General features: G+C 52.1%; 1 protein-coding gene across 6 annotated transcripts in view; it reads right to left on the bottom strand.

Annotated features, from left to right (window-relative positions):
* The window catches only part of MSI2 (musashi RNA binding protein 2), a 238,171-nt gene that overhangs the window by 15,247 nt on the left and 203,760 nt on the right, over nucleotides 1-19,164 (bottom strand). For 4 of the 6 annotated variants that reach the window (XM_064523071.1, XM_064523073.1, XM_064523075.1 and 1 more), the window contains one exon: nucleotides 8,173-8,235. The exons of 1 other annotated variant lie outside the window; for it this stretch is intronic. In XM_064523071.1, coding sequence (XP_064379141.1) covers nucleotides 8,173-8,235 — 63 coding nt within the window. Of the gene's footprint in view, nucleotides 1-8,172; nucleotides 8,236-17,609; nucleotides 19,038-19,164 lie in introns of those variants that run through there. One more of the 6 variants, XM_064523076.1, reaches the window with a different exon arrangement.

Below are 19,164 nucleotides of genomic sequence, written 5' to 3'. Positions count from 1 at the left end.
AGCCTCCTCCATCTCCCACCGGCACCTTCCCTTCTCTCCGCAGTGGACACCGCTGAAGCTGCTCGTGATACAGCCGAGCGCCACGCCGGGAGGCACCAGTGGCTGGGGACGTGTCGTGCCTCAGCCCTTCTGCACGTGGGAGATGGCCCCGCACAGCCGGGAGGCCACGAATGGGACAAGGAGCCGGCCAGCAGAAGCTGCAGACTTAGAGTCCTCCCACCAAATCCAAGGAGCCTTGGAAAGCCCATCCGCCGTGTTGTCACTTTTGGGCGAGGGAAATTCCCTATGGCAGGGGCACACAGATGCCTCTGCTGCCAATTAGCAAAGTTCCACCTTATCGATCTTATTTTCCAGAGGTGCTGAGCACTCACAGTGCCTTCGACAGCCATGGGGAGCGTTGAGTTGGCCAACTCGAAGCACCAAGAGTTGGGCATTGAGTTGGCCAACTCGAAGCACCAAGAGTTGGGCACTGAGTTGGCCAACTCAAAGCACCAAGAGTTGGGCACTGAGTTGGCCAACTCAAAGCACCGAGAGCCCAACCGGCTCCCCTGGCTCAGCACCGAGGTCGCGCTGGTGGCCGTGCTCTGCCTCCGAGCAGTTCCTCCCCCCAAGCTGCCGACGCTCATTAGCGAAGCTGCAACAAGCAAATAGGTAAATAAACTCTGTCCCCTCAGCCATCTTCCTAACAGGTTTCTCTGTCATTTTAACCAGTTTTGAAGCTAATTTAAAATCTAATGTATTTTAATTTTTATATACTTCACAGTAAATGCTTAGGATTATCTTCTTTCACTCTTTTTTCGCTCAGTGTTTGTAATGTACTGAACTGTAGCCATTTCAGCAGAAATACACTTATATTTTAACGTGTTCAGATTTCCCAAGCAAGCTCTTTACCAACTCTCAGCCCTGCCGGTGTGCAGCACCCGACGCCGTGGCATCCCCCAGCCCGTGGCCCGGTGCCCCCACGTGCCCCTCTGCACGCCGCCCCAGTGAGCACGACACGAGGCAGGAAAAATGAGAAGATTTCTCATCTCAGCGTCGGAGTATTACTAATGCAAACATCTGCCTGCGGGAACCGCGCGGCACAGGGGTGCCGAGGGCGCCCAGTGCTCTGCGGCATCCGACCCCCGTGCTGCACCTCGCGAGCGTGCCTGCACGCTGAGCCTCGACAGCTATCACCGTCCATCCGACCGGCCGACGCTCGTGATTCTGTGCTTATACAAAGCTCGAACAATTTTTCTACGTGAAATGAAGACGGAGCTGAGCTCTCCGGCACCGGCACCTCTTGCTGAGCAATAAGAAATCTGTTGCTACCTCTACCATGGGCAGCCACATCTGCATTAATTGTTTACCACAGCCCGGACAGGTCTTTTATTAATATTAATGAGTAACAGGGAACAAAGGGCCCCTTTATTTTTAGCCTACTCTAATTGCGTAGTAATTACTCATCTACAAAACAAATGAGCCGAACTCCATTGCCATGGCAACAGAAACTCCGGCCTCCCACTGTAACGCATTAACTGGCTATCACTCCTGTTAATTTTAAATTGAAGCCTTTTGTACAATAACAGACAAAAGAAGAGGAAAATTAAAACAAAAGCGGCTCTTTGTTTCGCTGCATATTTTAAGTCGCCGGAGCGGCTCGGGCAGTGCCTAGGTGGGCGCCGGGCTCCCGCGCACCGAGCCCCGCAGGGTCTCGCCAGGAGGGCTGCGCGATGCCGAACCACGGGTCCCGGGCGAGCCCCCTCGACGCCCGGCCCGGCGGAGGAAGCAGCCCTGTCCTGCCAGCCCCAGGGGCGAGCAGCCCGCGGACGCGAGCGTCGGGGCCGTCGCGGGAGCTGCTGGTGTCCCCCACTCGCTGCTCCACCGCCGCCAGCTAGCATCTCTTACGGGGGGGTCTCTACACGGACACCCAGAGCAGTCTGCACAGAGTCCTCCAGGGCACAAGGCTCTGGGCTTCGCTCTCTGGCATTAACAATCAGGAAATAGTGTTAAAAAGACCCAGCTGAGTGGATTTATTATTTTTAAATAGCTCAAGCTTATACACCTGACCACCAGTTTTGAGTTCCCTGGCTGTTACTAATTTACCATGCTCCCCCAGCTAACACAGAGCCAGATGTGTGCCAACATCTGCTGTAATGAAAATGCCACTGTCTCTCTTCAATCTCAGAAAGGAGAGAGAAAGAAAAAACAGCTGTAAGTATGTATTTACTTCTACAGCATTTTGGGATAGAATCAGCATGAAAATACTCACAATCGCATGTCTGTAAAACATGCACAGCATCGCGTTCAGAGGCGGTTGCACTGATGGGGAGCAGTCTGCTCCCGCGGCCAGCCGGGGAAGTCGCTCCTGGCGCGGTGTGCGTGCCACGCTTTAGCGACCGAAACGCATGAGACGGGCTCCTGTGCTTAACTATATCATTGCATCGGATACCTCACGCTGACGGCCCCGGTTGCAAACTTTGCAACGACTCACCTGCATCTTGCGTGAAATAAAGTCTAATTACAACCACCCAGAGCTCCGTCCCTCAGCTTCCACAGGGGAAAAAGAAACTCAAACACTGATAATTGGCCATTCGGCGCTTTGCTGGGCTGGAGCACAACGTGCCTGGCCGCGGCTCCCGGGCTCGCGGACCGCGCCGGCCCGGCACGGAGCAAGGCTGCGCCCCGTCACCGCCCGAGAGGCACCCGGGGAGCCGGAGCGTCGCCGTGCGAGGGTGTTTCCCCACTGAAAATAACCCTACGGACTGAAAAGACTATTAAAAGTTAGCTAATAAATTCATTAAAGATTAACTTACTCTGTACTTAAGCCTGTACTTCAGAGGTGGTCACTAATTGCACTGGAGATGATTTATCAAGTGCACAAGATTTTCTATTACAAAATTATTGATTGAAGCTGACGAATTTCAACCGCAATAGGCTGCAGCCAGGAGCCTTGTGAACCGACTGCAGCTGCGGTCGAGGCCTAACAACAGCAGCACCAAATTGTTCTAAATTTAGTGAATTTTTTATGTGACACAGTAGGAAGTTCAGTCCCTCAAGGATTTAAAAACCCCCCAAATGGCATCCTACAGTAAAATAAGAGGAACAGGTAAGGTGTGTAGCCCCAGTTCTGGAAAGCACCTGCACGTGCCCCCTTTGCAAGGGGTATGAAACCAGCTGGGATCAGCGCAGGACTCTGTGACCACACTAGAAGTGGCTGCGCTTTCCTGCTGCAACACGTGCAAACGCAGCCTTCCCCTACCACCAAGCCCAGCACAGGATGAAATCTTGTGCAGCCCCTAATGCCTGGTGGCACCGAGGGGCAGAGCCCGCCGCCAGCTCCGCACCTCCTTCCCGGCTGCTCCAGCCGAGCGGGGAACCGCAGCCGGCCTGCTGCTCCCACGGGGTCCATTTGTCAGGCTCCGGCTTCGGAGACTACAGCGCTCGGCTTAAATTTTATGTACTTCTATATAGTAAAATAAAAGAAGCAGAGCACTTCCATCCGAGCTGCTGGGCCACGAGGGAGCCCTCTCAATGGGCCGTATAAATCCCAAATTGGTTCATCGCTGCATCTCTGAAATGTTTCTCCTTGCAACACTGCTGCGTGTTGATGCAGGCTGCTCTCCTTCCACGCGCGCAGACCGACCGTCGTCCCACTTTTTATGGCTGTAATTTGCTAACACTATGGGTGCTTAATGGCAAGATTAAATTTTTAGAGCACCTTCTTTAAGTGTAAGACAAGGACTCCTAAGCCCCATGCAATTTGTCGCTCCGCTAACTTTTAGATACATCCTTCACTTCATCATATGCCTCGCACATTAAGCAGTGGGTCCCCCATCTCCTTGGCAGATTGAGATCGAAGGGGGAAATTATTCTCCCCCTTAATGCATAAGTGTTTTGGCTCCTCCGCAGCAATAAGGCAAGTAATACGGGCGGCTCGAATTGCCTGGCACGGGCGCGCGCCGTGTCACCTCCACCCAGGCAGTTGTTTGGGTGATTTACTTTATGTTCTGCTAGAGGTAAGGAGCGGATACAAATTCTTAATTACATTTTGAAAGCCCATTCTGGGTATTTTATTTCCCCTGAAAGCAGCCGCTGAAGTAAGGGCGGGGAGGCCGGCCGCGCCGGCGCGCAGCGGAGCGGGACGTGCGCAGCCCGTGCACCGGCAGCCCGCGCGTGGGCACAGCCCGGCCCTGCCGCCAGCATCCCTCCCGCTCCCAGCAGGGCGTTTTCCGACAGCCCACCGAATACAACGAACAAACAGCAGCCTAATTCAGCATCTCGATTGCCATCTGTTAAACTTACTGACTACAGCTTCCTTCGGAGAAGACCCTTAAAAGTTCAGCGCACAAAGCGGGGCACGAGGGGCGAAGGCGCTTGTTGGCTCAGCGGCAAAGATGATGAACTTGTCTTGGACCTCCTAATGCCGATATTTATGAAATGTTAAACCTCAATCCAAAAATGTTCCCTTAAGCTCAGTGACATGGCAATGAATACAAACCACCACTAGCTCAGAGTCTCTGTTGCATAACAAGATTTAAGGTTTATGACCTAAAAACAATTGCTTTATGTCTCAGGCCCATCTGTGGGAAGCTGCTGCACACACATGGCGTTCTTTAGATCCCCAATGGAGTGATCGGCGTATAGCACAACTGCTTTCCAAGTGCTAACGATGAGTCTATGGGCTAATATGGACGAGTAACAGGCTGATGGAGAAACCATGATTGTAAAATGATTTTTAAAAGGTCTTAAATTCTTTTTAAATACAAAATAAAAATAACAGAATATAGTTATATTCGGTGTTTTAATTCCTAGGGGGGTTAATTTGAAAAAAAATATATGGCAAATTTGCTATCAGCGTAACAGCATGTGCGGGTTCTCGTAAAGGAAGGGTGTAGGTTACCTACAGCCAGGTCCCAATTTAGACGTCCAGATAGTGGGATTTAACAAATGCGGTACTATGGATCCAAGCCTTTAGCAGCTCTCTGCTTTGCTGACAGCCCTACGCTTTCGTTCAAGCCAGCGCTCTGCTTTTGACTGCCACGCTACTGCAAGTGGGTGATACCTGTAATATCAACTCACCAATGCATGTTCTACGACTACATCTACTGCTACCAGTACGACTACTACAGTGCATGCATTTAGTTCATCCCACAGATACATACACTCTAAGAACAGGCAAGGGGAGATGTGAAATGTTTTACGGGACGACAGGTGTTTCGTTTTTTTAAGTAAGGGAAATTAATAAAAACATCAAAAGAAAGAAAGTGTACAAAAAAATAGAGACATTTCTCGAGAGTTGATATGAGTCGTTTCTTGAACCGTTTCGTCCGAACAAGCAAAAAACATGCAACCAGCTGCTACTAACAAGAAGCTGGACACGGAGAGAGGATTAATAGGTGTGGACAAACCTTCCCGCTGAGGGCGCTCAGAAGAGTGTTTGAGAGGAGGTGTGCACGTCCGAGTGTAAGAGAGGCCGGAAAGTATGCCTCAGAGACACCCTCTCTCACAGCAGCCCCAACCAAGCAAGAGAGAAAACAACAGAACATAACTGCTCACACTCACCATCAAGGTCAGTAGCTCGCGGTACTGGGTGGGTTAGAGCTGGCAAGTGTAAAGCACAGTAAGGGGTTGTCGGGGGCTCCGGGTGCAAAGGCAGCGGCGGCCGGTGCCGGCGGGGCCGGGAGCGGAGCACGTCCCGCCGCCGCGGTCGCCCCGGCCCTGCCGCCTGGGGCTCCGGCTCTGGCTGGGGTCTTTTTTGTCTCCGGTCATCGGGGAGGAGGAATAGGTGATGGCGATGGGTTGGAAACTGGACAGATCTAAGACTGTCGGTGAACCAAAACAGAAGGGGGAAAAAAAACCCCAACCCTCTTTCCTGCCAGATTTTCGCTTTCCTTCCAAATTAATCCCTCCCATGCAAATGCAAGATAAAAATGTCCCCCCACCCGCATGGTTTTCTTTTAAAAAAAGCGTTTACGAGACAAAAAAATGTTTTACACTTAAAACATGCCAGGTGAATTTAAAAGAAACGTGACATTGATAGTGAAGTTGTCTAGGAGGAGCTTGCAGCACTCAGGCTTTTAAGATTGCTCATTTTCCATGGCTCAGGTCCCAATTCATTAAAAACCCCACAAGAATGGATGAGGCTGTCAGAGCAGCCGAGGGATCCGGCAGCCCCGTTCCAGCCGACGGGAGCGGATGGGGCCGGATCCCCCGTCAGCGCCGAGCAGCCTCCGCTCCTGCCTCGTCCTCGGGATGCGGGTTGGGCGGGTGATTTATACGGAGCAGCACCCCGCGCTCACCCGGCCGGGGCATCGGCGCCGGGCTCGCTGCGAATTTACGCAGGACGCTGAGCGCAAGGCGAGGGAAAAACGAAACAAGAAAAACCCCAGCCATTTTTCTTGCCATGAATCGGGCCCGTGCACGGCGACGGAGGCCCGCTCGTGCTCGCCCGCTCCCGAGCACAACTCACTACCACGGCGGGATGGAAGCGGCAAGCCCCGATGCCCCTCTCGGGAGCTGCCGCGGGATGGAGATGGCCCCGCGTGAAGGGCCGCGGCTCGCGGCGTGGCTCCCTGCGGAGGCCGGCGGCCGGAGCGGGCTTGGGCCGACCCTCCTGCCTCCTTGGGAGCTCGGGGGGGGCATGTGGGGGGCCGTTTTGATTCGGTTTGGGGGTTTTGCCGGTTTTGGGCACGCAGGCAATTTTGGGGCTTGAAAGACATTTCCAAACACCATACTGCTCTTTAAACTTGCCAGAAAGGGTGTTGTTAATTTAGGGTTAGATTTAGTTTCGTATTGCAAGTTCAAATAAAAAAACAAAAAAAAGGGAAAAGAAACAAAACAAAACAGGAAACCCAACGAAAGAAAAAAATCAAAAAACACTCAAATTAAAGACAAATGATTTTCAGGCACAGAATCGATCAATGCTCAGTTCAGTCGTAATGGGCACCAAAAGCACTCCGATTAAAAAAATAACGATAACCAGGGAAGCAACGTTAATCCAGCCAAACCCTCTGTGCCTTGCTAAGGGGCAACTCACCAGGTCTGTTTGCACGTAAAACACAACCTGAGGGGCGAAACGGGAGGAAGAGGCAGAAACAGTGAAGTCTGGTTTCCCCAAATCGTAGGCAAGATAAATCTTTTTCTCCCTTTTTTTTCCCTCCTTGTTTAGTGGTTGGTTTTCCTCGGTTAAGGGGGCGGTGAGGAAGGAGGGGGGACCGGGCATCCCCACAACCAGGCTGGCAAGTCACCCCTTAGGCTCTCGACATGCCACAAGACGGAAGGGGAACAGAGTCCTTTGTAGCCTGCAAGCAGTGCCAGTTTGCATGGAACGGATTCTCCCTCCGCGGGCCGGGCCGCGCCGTGCCGCGCCGCGGGGTCCGGGTCCTCCCCGCGCCCGCCGGGGGGGACGGTCCCCGCGACTGTGCCGAACGCTTGACGCCGCCTCGGCAAAGCGCTAATTCACGTGTTCATCGGAATTTAAAGCCTAAGGTCGTAACGGTGGTTGGCAACAATTTACTGATTTCCCTTAAGGGGAAAAATGAAAGTCTGCGGAAGGGTGGAAGAAAAGCTTTGGCGTTTCTCGGGAAAGGCAGCCGGGGCTGCGGGAGGGCACGGAGGCGGCCCGGGGAGCCGGAGGCATCCCGAGGAGCCGGCACGGCCTGGCCGCGGGCAGCGAGGCCGAAGGACGAGCCCGGCCGCGGGGCTCCCGGCGGGCGGCTCTTTAGGAGGAGCATCCGCAGCCGGAGCGCTCGGGACCGCCCGGGTCGGCATCAGCCCGCGGCTCCGGATGCGGAGCGTGGCCGGGCGCCGCCTCCTTCCCCCCCTGCAAACTTTCCCTGAGAAACGAAAACTTTTTTTCTCTTTCTTTTGGGTGTCCTTTATAACCCTGAATTTAAACCAAAGGAACAAATAAACCAACGGAATAAAGGAATAAATAACGGAACAAATCAGAAAAGCTACCCGGGTCTCGGCAGGCCCTACGCCAGCCTCCTGCGAGGCGCTCCAGGCCTCGTGGCCGCTGCTTGTAGCTCGGGTTGGGTTTGGTTCTGAAATTTCGTCTGCTTTGTTTCAGGTCCCCCGGACAAGCGAGGGAACCAGAGGAACGATGGCGAGCTGCAGCCACACAGAGTACCGACAGCGCGTTTACCTGACCCTGCACTGTGCGGGTTTGCTCTTCCGCGGCCCCCCTACCTGATCCTCTCGCTGCCGCCACGGCCGCCGCTGCTACTGGTCCGTAAGCCGCTGCCGGAAAACCTGGCCGTGGAGAAAAGGAGAAGGGTGAAGACGGAGTCCAGCGGGTGCTCGGGAAAACGCGCCGTGCCCAGCTTACATCTCCGCGCTTTCAAACGCTTCGGGTCGGATCACTTGCGCAAAGCAATGAGCGAATTTTGTTCTTTGCTTATTTGCAAGTGATAATAACGTGCTGATCTACGGGCACGGCAGTAATGGAAAACAGGAGAAGGTCCTCGTGTCAAGATCACAGATTTGCTGGGATCAAGCAGAAAAAACTCACTGGAACGTAATTTAAAGAAAGAAAGAAAGAAAGAAAAGCTTTTGAAAGCAAAACAGCCGCAGATCAAGGCAGTCTAAGACATACACCCTGCTAGAGGGGGACTGAGGTGTTACAGATACGTGAAATGCTGCTAGCAAGATTTCAGATTTCGTTTCTTTACTTAATTAATATTAAAAAGATCTGCCAGAGACTCTGACTTTAAATATATACTTTAAGAGGGCAGTGGCAAGGTCCAGGTAGCAACAGGAACGCAAAATACCCTTGCTGCAAAGTCAACAAAACACTCCGAGGATTCCCGGGCTTTGAGGAGCTCCGACTGTTCCTGGTACCAGAACGGACAAGCTCTGGGGCAGTCACTACCACGGTACCTGCCCCTTGGGCATGCTCCGCGACTTTGATCACAGCTGCTTTGCAATGCTGAAGAACCACAGAAAAACAACCGAGACAACAGGAAAGCAAAAACAGACGAGAGAAACGGAGAGCGAAGGAGATCCAGAGGAATCGGCAGACTACAAGCCCACTAAGCGCTACCATCTCAGCTACAGGTCGTCTACCGGGGGAATGAACAAAGCAGCTAGGCTAGAGTGACTCGAAGCTACTTAAAACATCAATTAAAAAAAGACATACTTGCATTTAAATATGGTAATAGGGCTGTTGGGGGAAAAGAAAAGGCTAGGTAAATGCATGCACAGCTGCCTCGGGCTACCGCCTGCTCCTGCGCCCGTGCAAGGCGCCCGTGCAAGGCACACCAGCCCCGCTGCTGCTAACGCCAGTGTCAAGCTGCTTGTTCCCACCATGCTGCTGAGCGGTTACAGGCGCTGGGAAGTGAGATGCAGGGGGGAGACCATCCAGACTGGTGGAAATTACAACCAAACACCCAAACTCTGAACTCGCTGCATCTGGTGATGGAGACATGAGCGCGGGCCGGCTCCCCCCGACGTGCAGGCAGGAGCTGCAATATTCTGCGGTCTGGGAAGACCTTGGGGCCAGAGAGTCAAACTGACCCTCACATTGCCGGGAAAGTGGCTGTAGGTCTCGGGGTGAGACTCTGGGGCTTCACTTTCTTGCAGAGACACGCCTGGGCCAAACCCTCATCTCGGACCACGTGGGATGGAGCCATCTTCCTTTTTAGCTCGGGAGCAGAGCTGACACTGTCCATAAAGTACCTCCTCCCCCTCCTCCTCCCCCTCCTCCTCCTCCTCCTCCTCCTCTCCCCCCCGTCTCTGCCTACGGTGGTGCACATCCCGCTAGCACATCCTGGGAGCAGCATCCTTAGCGGCCTCCTGCCATGCCCGGGAGCAGCTGGCCACCGGCAAACCTGCCAGCTGGAGGCTTTGGGCTCCCTAAACCATCCTCGAGGGCTCAGAGGAGCTGCTGATCGTCCACAGCATAAAATGCCTCTGCCAAAACCAATCAAATACCCTTCAAATCACCAACCGCCCCCGAAAGCAGTATAAAAAGCAGGGCTGGAAAGTTTGTTTCCCTTGTTCAGCTGCCAGGGACTCTCAGTATCTATTCGAAATGCAGGACAAAAAGTTTTGCCATGCAAAAGAAGAATGAAATAACAAGGGTGGAGAAGGCAATCCATAGAAAGAGCCCGAACAAAAGATGTATTGTTGCATTCCAGAGCACTTTGGGCAGATGTGTGAAAAATTAATCCCTCCGGCCCCAAAGAAAGCTTTTATCCTAATTCTCAGAGAAAAGCATCTGTACGACACGGCACTCCAGACACCTCAAGTACAGCCGGGTCTGCTCGCCCTCAGCCAAGGCAAGGGGCCATGGGCCGGGTACCGCTGGCCGCGGAGGAAGGCTGGTGGCGGCACGTGCGCGGGGCGGTCGCGGCTGCAGAGGTGGGAGACGGAAGCGGCGACCGATTATCAGCCCTGGGAAAACCTGCTTGCCAGTGCAGACTCACAGGCCGGCTCCATCTCCTGAGGATCCCTAAATCAATCCCACGCACAAACTGCATTTGCCAGGTACCGCATTAATCAGCTCGCTCAACTGCAAACGCGTTTGCCGCTCATCACACTGCCGGGCACATCAATGCAATCCAGTAAGAACCGTGCGGTCTTACTCCTGCACTGATGAAGCTCTTGGCACCCGCGCATCTCGGGAGCGGTCTGCCGCCAACACCGTCCCCGTTTCCAAGACGGGATAAAGCGGGGCACGGCCATTTGGGGAAGGCCATGGGAAGCACTGCAGAGCCGCGGATGGAAGCGGGCTCCCGCAGGTCCTGGTGTCCCGCTCCACCACCGAATCTCTGCAGTTCCCTTAGTACTAATCCTACAGTATCATTTAAGTACTTTTGGTCACCCTGTATTAGGAATGACCTTCCATTGTCTATAAACTTCTAAATCAGGTAAAAGCTTGAAGAACGTGATCTACAGGGACAGTGCAATTAATACTGAGCCCATCCTGTGCCTGGCAAGGAACTCCTGCCTCCATCGTCCTCCGGCCCGCGATGTCCCACCACCTCGCTGCCGTCTGCGCGCGGGGGCACGTGGGCCGCTAGCTCAGAGGAAACCCCGGGGCCGCCGGCCCGTCTCCGCCTCTCCTCCGCTCACGCTGCCTGCAGAAAACCAGACGCCGAAGCGGCTCCAAAGGACAACGGCGCCCGCCTCAGGCACTCCAATTGCAAGTTATTTTACGATAAACGTTTTGCAAAGGGCTCATGCGCCGCCCAAGAAAGCCCCGGGGACGCGCATCGATTTCACGCTGTCTTATTACCACGAAGAGCCAAAGCCGGGATTTGGAGTTCAATTTTTCACAGCTACATTTTTCTGCTTCCTGCATCAACAGTCTCCCGTTAAATACGGACGCATCTGTCCTTAAGCGCGGTGTCCGAGAGGGCACGACCGCGGCGCGGGGCTGCCCGCGAGCGACTGCCTCCTCCAGCGCGTGACACCACCCTCGGCAAACGGCAGCCAAAGCACCAAGAAGTCACAAAGGGGATGAAATCGAGTTCTTAAATCAGAAAATATTTCCCCAAGAACGCTCTCCGCTTCCCGAGGTTGTATCTTTGAACATTAGCAATGAGCATAGGGATCTAAAACGAGGATAAAACCAGAAGCTAAGACGATCGCATCAGCATCCGACTGCAGCACCGGGCTTCGGAAAACCACCTAAGTCAGGAGACGCGCCTGGAGAAAGGAAAAGTCACCGCAAAGCCAGGCCTGGCAAAAAACCCACTTTCTCTTAGTTTACCGATTCTGTGGATTATTGCTCCACACCAGCAGCAGAGCTGAGCGAGGGTGGGCGGCCGGGGGACGCGGAGGCCGGACTTAGGTCCCGCCTAACCTGAAAACGCTCGGCCTCTCGCTCCGCTCCCGTTCCCAGCACCGGCTGCCCAGGAGGCTCCCTTGATCTCCCGGGGAGAAAAGTGCGAAGTCTAGAATATAAAACTGTCCGTGGGCTGAACAGGAAGGAGAGCGGGGGAAACCGATCTCCTCTTTTCAGACAGCGCTGCCGGGAGCTTTGATCAGCCGGGAAGGCTTTGCGAGGCTCACGGCTGTCATTTCAAATGGGTTCGCGCTTGCATTATTCTTTCCATCAGGCAGCGTCATCCTCTTTGTAGGATCTTTAGGCTTCATTTCAAAAGTATCAGAGACTCAAAACCATGAAGCAGAAGAGCCCAGTAGCCTTTTTCTCGCTTTTTTTTCTTTTTTTTTTGGAAGGCAGGCAGGCGTGGGTCCAATTCACTGGACAAAAATGCAGTTTTAACGGCGAGCACGCGTAAGGGAAAGCTCCAGTGCAAAATGATCCCTTTATGTTTAATACCTTTATCTTTCAGTCTTCTCTGCCTCAGTCTCCCCCCTCCTTTCTATAAGGGAAACATGAATGCAAAAGAAAAACCCCCCTAACATTTCACATGTTAAATAAACAACTAAAATGCTCAGCATTTAGAAAGGAAAATAATACCCAGAGAAATCGAATTTTGTCTGACGGTGGTGAAAGACCTGCGTCCTGCCCAAGCGCCCGCGATCCGCCCCGACGTTTCAGCGGCAGTTTGCTCGCTCGGGGCTGCTGGGGTTCCCGCACCGCGCGCCCCGGCGAAGCCCCTCGCCGCGCACAGGCGGCCGGGCACCGGCTGTGCAACACCCCGCACGGGACAACCACGCTACGGGGCCGACCCCCGCGGAAAGGGAAAACCCGTTTCCTAAGCTTTTGATCAATTCCATTAACACTTGTACCATCTTCCAGCCCGCTCGGAGCTCTTTATTGTGACAGCCGCATTAAGGGCTTCCCTTTGTCTTTAAATGCTGAGTTACATCAAGCTTATGAAAATCTATTTCACCAGGTCAGAAAATTAGCGAACTTCAGATACGGCACATCATGCATAATGGCAGCCTCATTAAGCAGCCCGCTGTGCGGCTGCCGGCACAGGCACCGGCTGCTTAACACGTGCGACGCGTGGCCAGGCTCCGGAGGAAGCTTCTCCACGTCACGCAGCCGCGCCGCACTTCGCACGGGACGCCGGTTTGCAGACGGGTGTTACTATGGACAAATATTTCTGCTCTGGAATTTCAACAAAACAATAAAACCCAAATATAGTTAATTTAAAATTTGGCACTTCCACTTTATGTACAGTAAACGACCCATTTTTCAGCTGTTTACCACTCTCAGGCCACAGTTTTTAAAATGAGAATGGTGCAGTTTTGTCCAGTAATTACTTCATGCATCAGTGAGACAAAGCTTTGTTTGTCTCCAAATTATCGTTCTGTGTCTTTTCGAGTGTAATAGCCCTTTGCCGTTATTTCGCCACACAGAAAACTGGCAAACTTCTCAAAGGCAAATGGTTCATTCTAAGAAAAATATTTATTAAAAAAAAAAACAACAAGCAAAAGCTGGTAGCAGGGTTTTTTTGTCCTTAACCCTATTTAAAACCTGCTCGTATCCTATAATAGCTTTAATGCATCCACTATAATTCTCAAATGTGTCCTATGCAAACTACACCTTCCGCCTCCAACGCTCCAACTCAGTAGGTAATTTGGATTCTCCCTAATTTAGCAACCGGTGAAACCCAGAGAATTAAGAGCTCCAGATGAACGCAGCTGATGCGGATGGCAGAGAATCGTTGCTAAATCACTTTCCAAAAGCAAGTAATTCTGTTTAGTGCTAAGTTGATCACTCCGATGGAAGCATTTCTCATTTTAAAGCCCAAAGCCAAACAGCTCCCATGGATTTTTAATAAAGGAGGTATGTATTAAAGGAAGGACCATGGCGGGGGGAGGGGGGAGCACCTGCGAAGCCCCGGGCTGCCAGCGGCACGGCAGCTCCGCGTTTCCGTCACCGGCTGCGGAAGGAGCAAGGGCAGGGCGCGTGCGAGAGCGGCAAGGCATATATTTCCAGTTCAGCAAAGTGGCACTGATTTGCTTCAGGCCTCATTTCAGTTGCTCCGGTGCTATAGAAAACGAGCTATTTTGTTTAAGCGGCTTGCTTAAATTTTTATGAATGATCTAAACTAGCTGGGTAAGTATTATTAAAAGACAGATCCTAAACTAGGAGCAAAGGCATGAGAAGAACTCGCATCTGGAAGCTGCAGCTAGAAAAAATCAGCACAGGCAAAAGACAGCCCTGGAAAAGAGAAGATAATTAATCACAGGACAAGGTTATCGAAGGACAGCGAACGCCCCACGAGCTCCGTCGAAGCTCGGCGAATGCCTTCCCCAAAACCACGCTTGGCCGCGACGCGCGGCGGGGACGGGGACCTCGTGTCCCTCCGCGGCAGGAGCCACCGCCGCTGCCATCCCGGCTGCGGGACGGCCGGAGCAGAGGGCTGCAACGCGGCCCCCAAGCCTGCGCAGCCCGAAACCCTACCAGCAAACGTGACCGAAAGCCTTCCCCATTCCAGCGACTTGTGCACTGGGGAGACCCATCTCCAGGAGCTTTTCGTTCCTTTTTGCACCCTCCCTCCCAGCTCTTAGCAGCTTCACGGTTAAAAATCCTGCCGACAGAGGCACTCGCAGGCTGGCCATCGCGGGCTGGCCAATTCGGACCACGCAGGATTCCCTGCAGCAGAACTGGCATTACCAGGTCACGTTACTCTTTGCACAGGGTAATCCGTGGTTTCGTCCACACCGGTGTGTTTGCGTTCTGCCTCTTTACTCCTGTGGGTCATTATCCTCTTTGCGTTCCCTGTCGCCGCAGCTGTGGCCTGTTCCCAGCAAGGACCGGCCGGGAGCTCCCGCCGCAGCGTCGCCCAGAAGCCCAAGGAGCCCTGGGGACACCGCGGGAGACCGGCCGGCCTGGGGTTTTTTCTTTTCCGTCCTCCCTGTCCCTTTCGGATCACTCGTTTTCCGGGCAATAACCCTGAACACTTAAAGCTCGTCTCAAGCTCCGTGCTGCGGATCAGCGAGCAGCGAGGAACAGGACAACCAGCGCTGGAGAAGTTCAGCGTTCGAGGTGTTCTTACTGCTCACGCAGCGGTCACCGGGACGTCGGTACAGGAGGTGGCAATGAGGGACCCGGGGGCTGTGGTCCGTACCAGCCGTGCCGCTTGGGAAGCCTGCACGGAAACCGCGCTCGCGCAGAGGCTGTTGCACTGACGCAGCCAGCGGAGCAGGGACAGCGTTTTTACCGGCCGTCTCTGCTGCCCTGGGAATTGGTGAAGCTGCACTGCTCACTCAGACCGGCAGCTCATCTGTTGAAAAGTCCACCCAAAATTTAACACCCAGGACATTATTTTAAGGCGCAGGAGAAAAATGGGAGATGAAAGAGGAGATTTAAGCAGTTCTTTCCTGCAACATAAAAAATGCAACTCGCCTAAAAGGCGAAGCTGCAGGAGCTCTGCCTGGGCTCCGGGAACAGCTCTAGACACGATTTTTCCTGCATCAAAACAAAAGCTCAATCACCTAAGCAGAACTTGGCAGAGTACCTTCTGGTTGGAAATTTATGGGCTTTGCAATATTAATTCCTCAGTTGGTTGACAACAGTTTCAGCTGCCCCTTGCTGCAGGGATGCAACCGCAACGTGAGCAGCCCCTCTTCTGCCTGCCTGCTGCCAGCGAAAGAAACCCAAACTCTTAATCTTAAAGCAGGTCCAGGCTTTATTGTTTGTTTTCACTGATGGAGACTGAAACTGAGAGGTTTGAAGAGTGATAATTAAGGTCGTTCTAGCAGATTTAATATGCACTTTGTAAACCATGTTATGCCATGCAGATGCAGCTAATGTGTTTTAGGTGAATAAAGGCATGCAGTGCAGGGATGATTAGAACAGATTTTAAGCAGTTAAGAAAGGGTTAGATGAAGGAGCGAGAAACAGTTCCAACTTCGTTCAGCATCTCTTACTGTGATGAGCTTAACTAACTGAATAGACAATTTTAAATATATTTTGTATTTCCCCCTGGTTTTGCAGTTGCCAGCAAATTCTCCTTCCTTTTTAATGTTCAGTTTGATCAATAAGGTACCATGACCAGACAAACTTTGCTCCCATTACCAAGTGTTACATAAGCTTAATCTTCCAGGGACTCGACTGTTACTTATACTAACTTCATTACTCCCTCCTGGCAGAGAAGCCACCAGGAATAGGTAGCGCTTCCATTTTAAAACCTCCTTCCATCACCAGAGCAGCTCGGCTGGGTGCTATGGTACATACGACGCTGGGCCAGGGTCCTCGAAGCTCCTTGCCCATCCCGTTTGGAGCCAGACCTCGGCTGACACAAACTGGCAGAATCACAGCTAAGTCGGCAGGCGTGGGAAGTCCGTCTGCGCCCCTTCCAGGGAGCTGGGTACCCCCAGACCTGCTCTGCCGGACCCAGCACCCTCCCGCCGCGTCTCCCGCGCCTGCCCCCGGCTGTAGCACCACGTCGCACCACACACAGCCTGGTCAGCTCTGCGGCACGCTGAACTCGCAAACGTACTCCTTCCCCCCAACCCCACTGCGCTTCCCCCACGAAGCTGCTCACTAGCTAAAGCAGGGGGAAACCAAGAGTGGGACCTGCGGGAGCGAGGGCAGCCCTGCAGCTCCGTGCTACTTGCTGGGAGTGCTAACGAGCGCCCGGCGAGCTCCCTCCTTACCTCGCCTGCACCTCTCAGACACCAGGGAGGAGAAGCCTCAAGCACTGCGGTATTCACAGTCACCCCTGTCTTTGGCATCCGCTCCTTTTCTTGAGTCAGAAAATAACTCCTGAACTTACTAGGCAAGCATCACAAAGAGCAGCTTTCACGTAAGCGTCCCTCATTGCCCAGAGCGGATGGCCTACAAGCGAGCAGTCTGTGACTGGTATCAGGCAAGAAGCTAAATTAAGCCTTACAGATTAAAAAAACGTTGGTTTAAGTGCTCTCATAGCAATGAAAAACATTAGTTTGGACTTTGAACTAATCTTGCTTTGCATTTTCACAGCACCAAGCACTGCATGACCCAAGACTGGGCTTCTCGGTGTGACTACACAGTATCGTTATTAATAAGCAAGTGTATATCCCTGAGCTCTGGAAAGTTCATGAAAATATTTGTTTTTGCCACCTCTCCCCATATAGAAGGGCTTTAATAAGCTTTAACAAACATACAAGCAAACAAACCCTTAATTAAAAAAAAATTAAATTCCTGAGCTGGAGGCTTCCGAGCAACTTGACAACCCCAGCCATCCAGGCAGCGATGGGAGCACGTACACGGAGATAAGCGGAGCGATGGCAACCTCCACGCGCTCCAGGCACCGCCGGCGGCACCGGTCCGCGGCGGCACCACGGCTGCCAGCCCACGAACGGGTTTTCCCTAAAGCAACAGGGTTCCTGGAGTTTCCCTTCCATTGCAAAAGAGCAGAAACGGATCCTTGCACGTTAGTGCCGGAGAGTTTGCAACAAGGGTTTCTAACACGTCCATGGGTTTGATGCTTAAGCCCGGCTGGGGCCCCGGCACGGATCGCGTGACCCCACAACGCTGCCATTTAACGCGGAGGCACTCCTCTCCCCCATTACAACTGCGTTGTCTTCTTTCTTAATTTTTGCTGTAAACACACCTCACAGGCAACCTTCCACCTGCAGGTTCTTCAAACACCGGGTCACACACTCTGCGCGATGGTTGTTTTATTCTTTTATTAAATTGTCATTGGTACTGGTTATTTGGTGCGTCCAAACCAAAATATTAGAACTGCAAGCTAAGAGAGCAGCAACACAGCATATCCGTTGTAAACAATTTATTATTATTTTCTACCTCAGTTACTTACAGGAAAAAAGTCATAAAAAAGAAAAAAAGAAAAGCACAGATGGACTATTTACAAAAAATGAGAAAATTCACAATAGCCGAAATGTTTGCAAATCATGCACACTAAGACAAGTTCACAAAAGCAAAGCAATTCATAGCAAAAAACCCAAACAAAATAATAAGAAGCCATACAGATTAAAAAAAAGCTATCGCCTGCAGAAAAGTAAAAAGAAAACTAACCAATTATTACATCAAGCATCTTTAATGAAATGAACAGCATAGCCGTGTATTGTAGAGCCTTTGACACTGACATTTTAAACAAGTGGATTAACAAACATTAAAATGCATTACAGTTCTACTGTAAGCATGCAATTTACTTCTCACAAACTTATAAAAGGGGTAGAAGCACTTAAAAACCCCAGATTAAAATACAGCGTGTGCTTTCTACCCAGCAGTCCAGAGCCGGGTCTCGCTAAGAGCAAAGCCGATGGCCGGAGCCGTGCGCGCCGGACAGGCCGGGCGCTCCGGGATCTGGGTGCACACTGAGAGGCGCGGTGCAGCGCAAGCTAGCAGGAAAAGCTTGTCCCTCTTGCCAGAATTTAAATAATTTGCCCATGATTTGCAAGCAAAGTATGGAAGCAAAAGCGACCGCACCAGCCGAGCGTCCGAAGCGTGGCCTGCCCGGCCGGGGGGCTCCGGCGGGAGCGGGCTGCGCGGTGCAGCAGCTCCGGGCTGATTTCCAGCCCCGCTCCGGGCTGTTTTCCAGCCCCGCGGCCTCCCTCGCGCCCCGCCACCGGGCAGGGCTCCGCGAGCGCGGCCGCCCCGCGAGGAGCCGCCGGGACGGGCGAGGGGAGCGACTTGAGCAGTTCAACTCCAAACCCCGCTTTGCCCCGTAACCTCCGCGGCAGGACACCAGTCTCTCTCCACTGTAATTCTGATTTTTACTACTACTGAACGTTAAAAAAGCGCCAGCATATCGCTTTGGGGCTGCTTATGGGACCCAATCGTCATTTTTGCTTCCTTAATAAAATTATTTCTAAGAAGTTTGTGAGAAGTCATGCCTCCAGAACGCCCCGACCCCAGTCCGTGTGAGTTACATTCCAGGTGGGCATTAAAACTCATAACAAAGCAGAGGAGAAAAATTAAAAAGGAAAAAATAAAAAGCAAACTCAAAGCAGTGAGGATATGGAGCCTTTAAAAAAATAAAAATAAAATAAAAAGTCCAGTCAATCAAACCAGCCAGTAAGAGCAGCATTTTTTCAGTGGACATTGATATTAAGCATGGACCACCCAGGCTTTTTCTGTCTCTCTCTCTCATTAGCACTGTAGTAAACCCCGATTAATTTGTTATGCATCTTTAAGAACTAGTTGATAAAAATTATGTCTTGTGAAATCGGCAAATAGTCTGCAAAGTGAAATAAGAACAGAAATTAATAGATTAAACTGAAAAGATAAGTCCCAGAAATTAAAAAAAATGACACAGAAAGGGAGTGATTGTAATTAAAAAAAATAAAATAAAAAAGGCTACGTAC

The sequence above is a fragment of the Dromaius novaehollandiae genome, chromosome 19 (assembly GCF_036370855.1).
Source record: "Dromaius novaehollandiae isolate bDroNov1 chromosome 19, bDroNov1.hap1, whole genome shotgun sequence".
Classification (NCBI taxonomy): domain Eukaryota; kingdom Metazoa; phylum Chordata; class Aves; order Casuariiformes; family Dromaiidae; genus Dromaius; species Dromaius novaehollandiae.
Note: the sequence above shows the minus strand (reverse complement) of the source record. Positions and strands in the feature narration are given on the sequence as shown.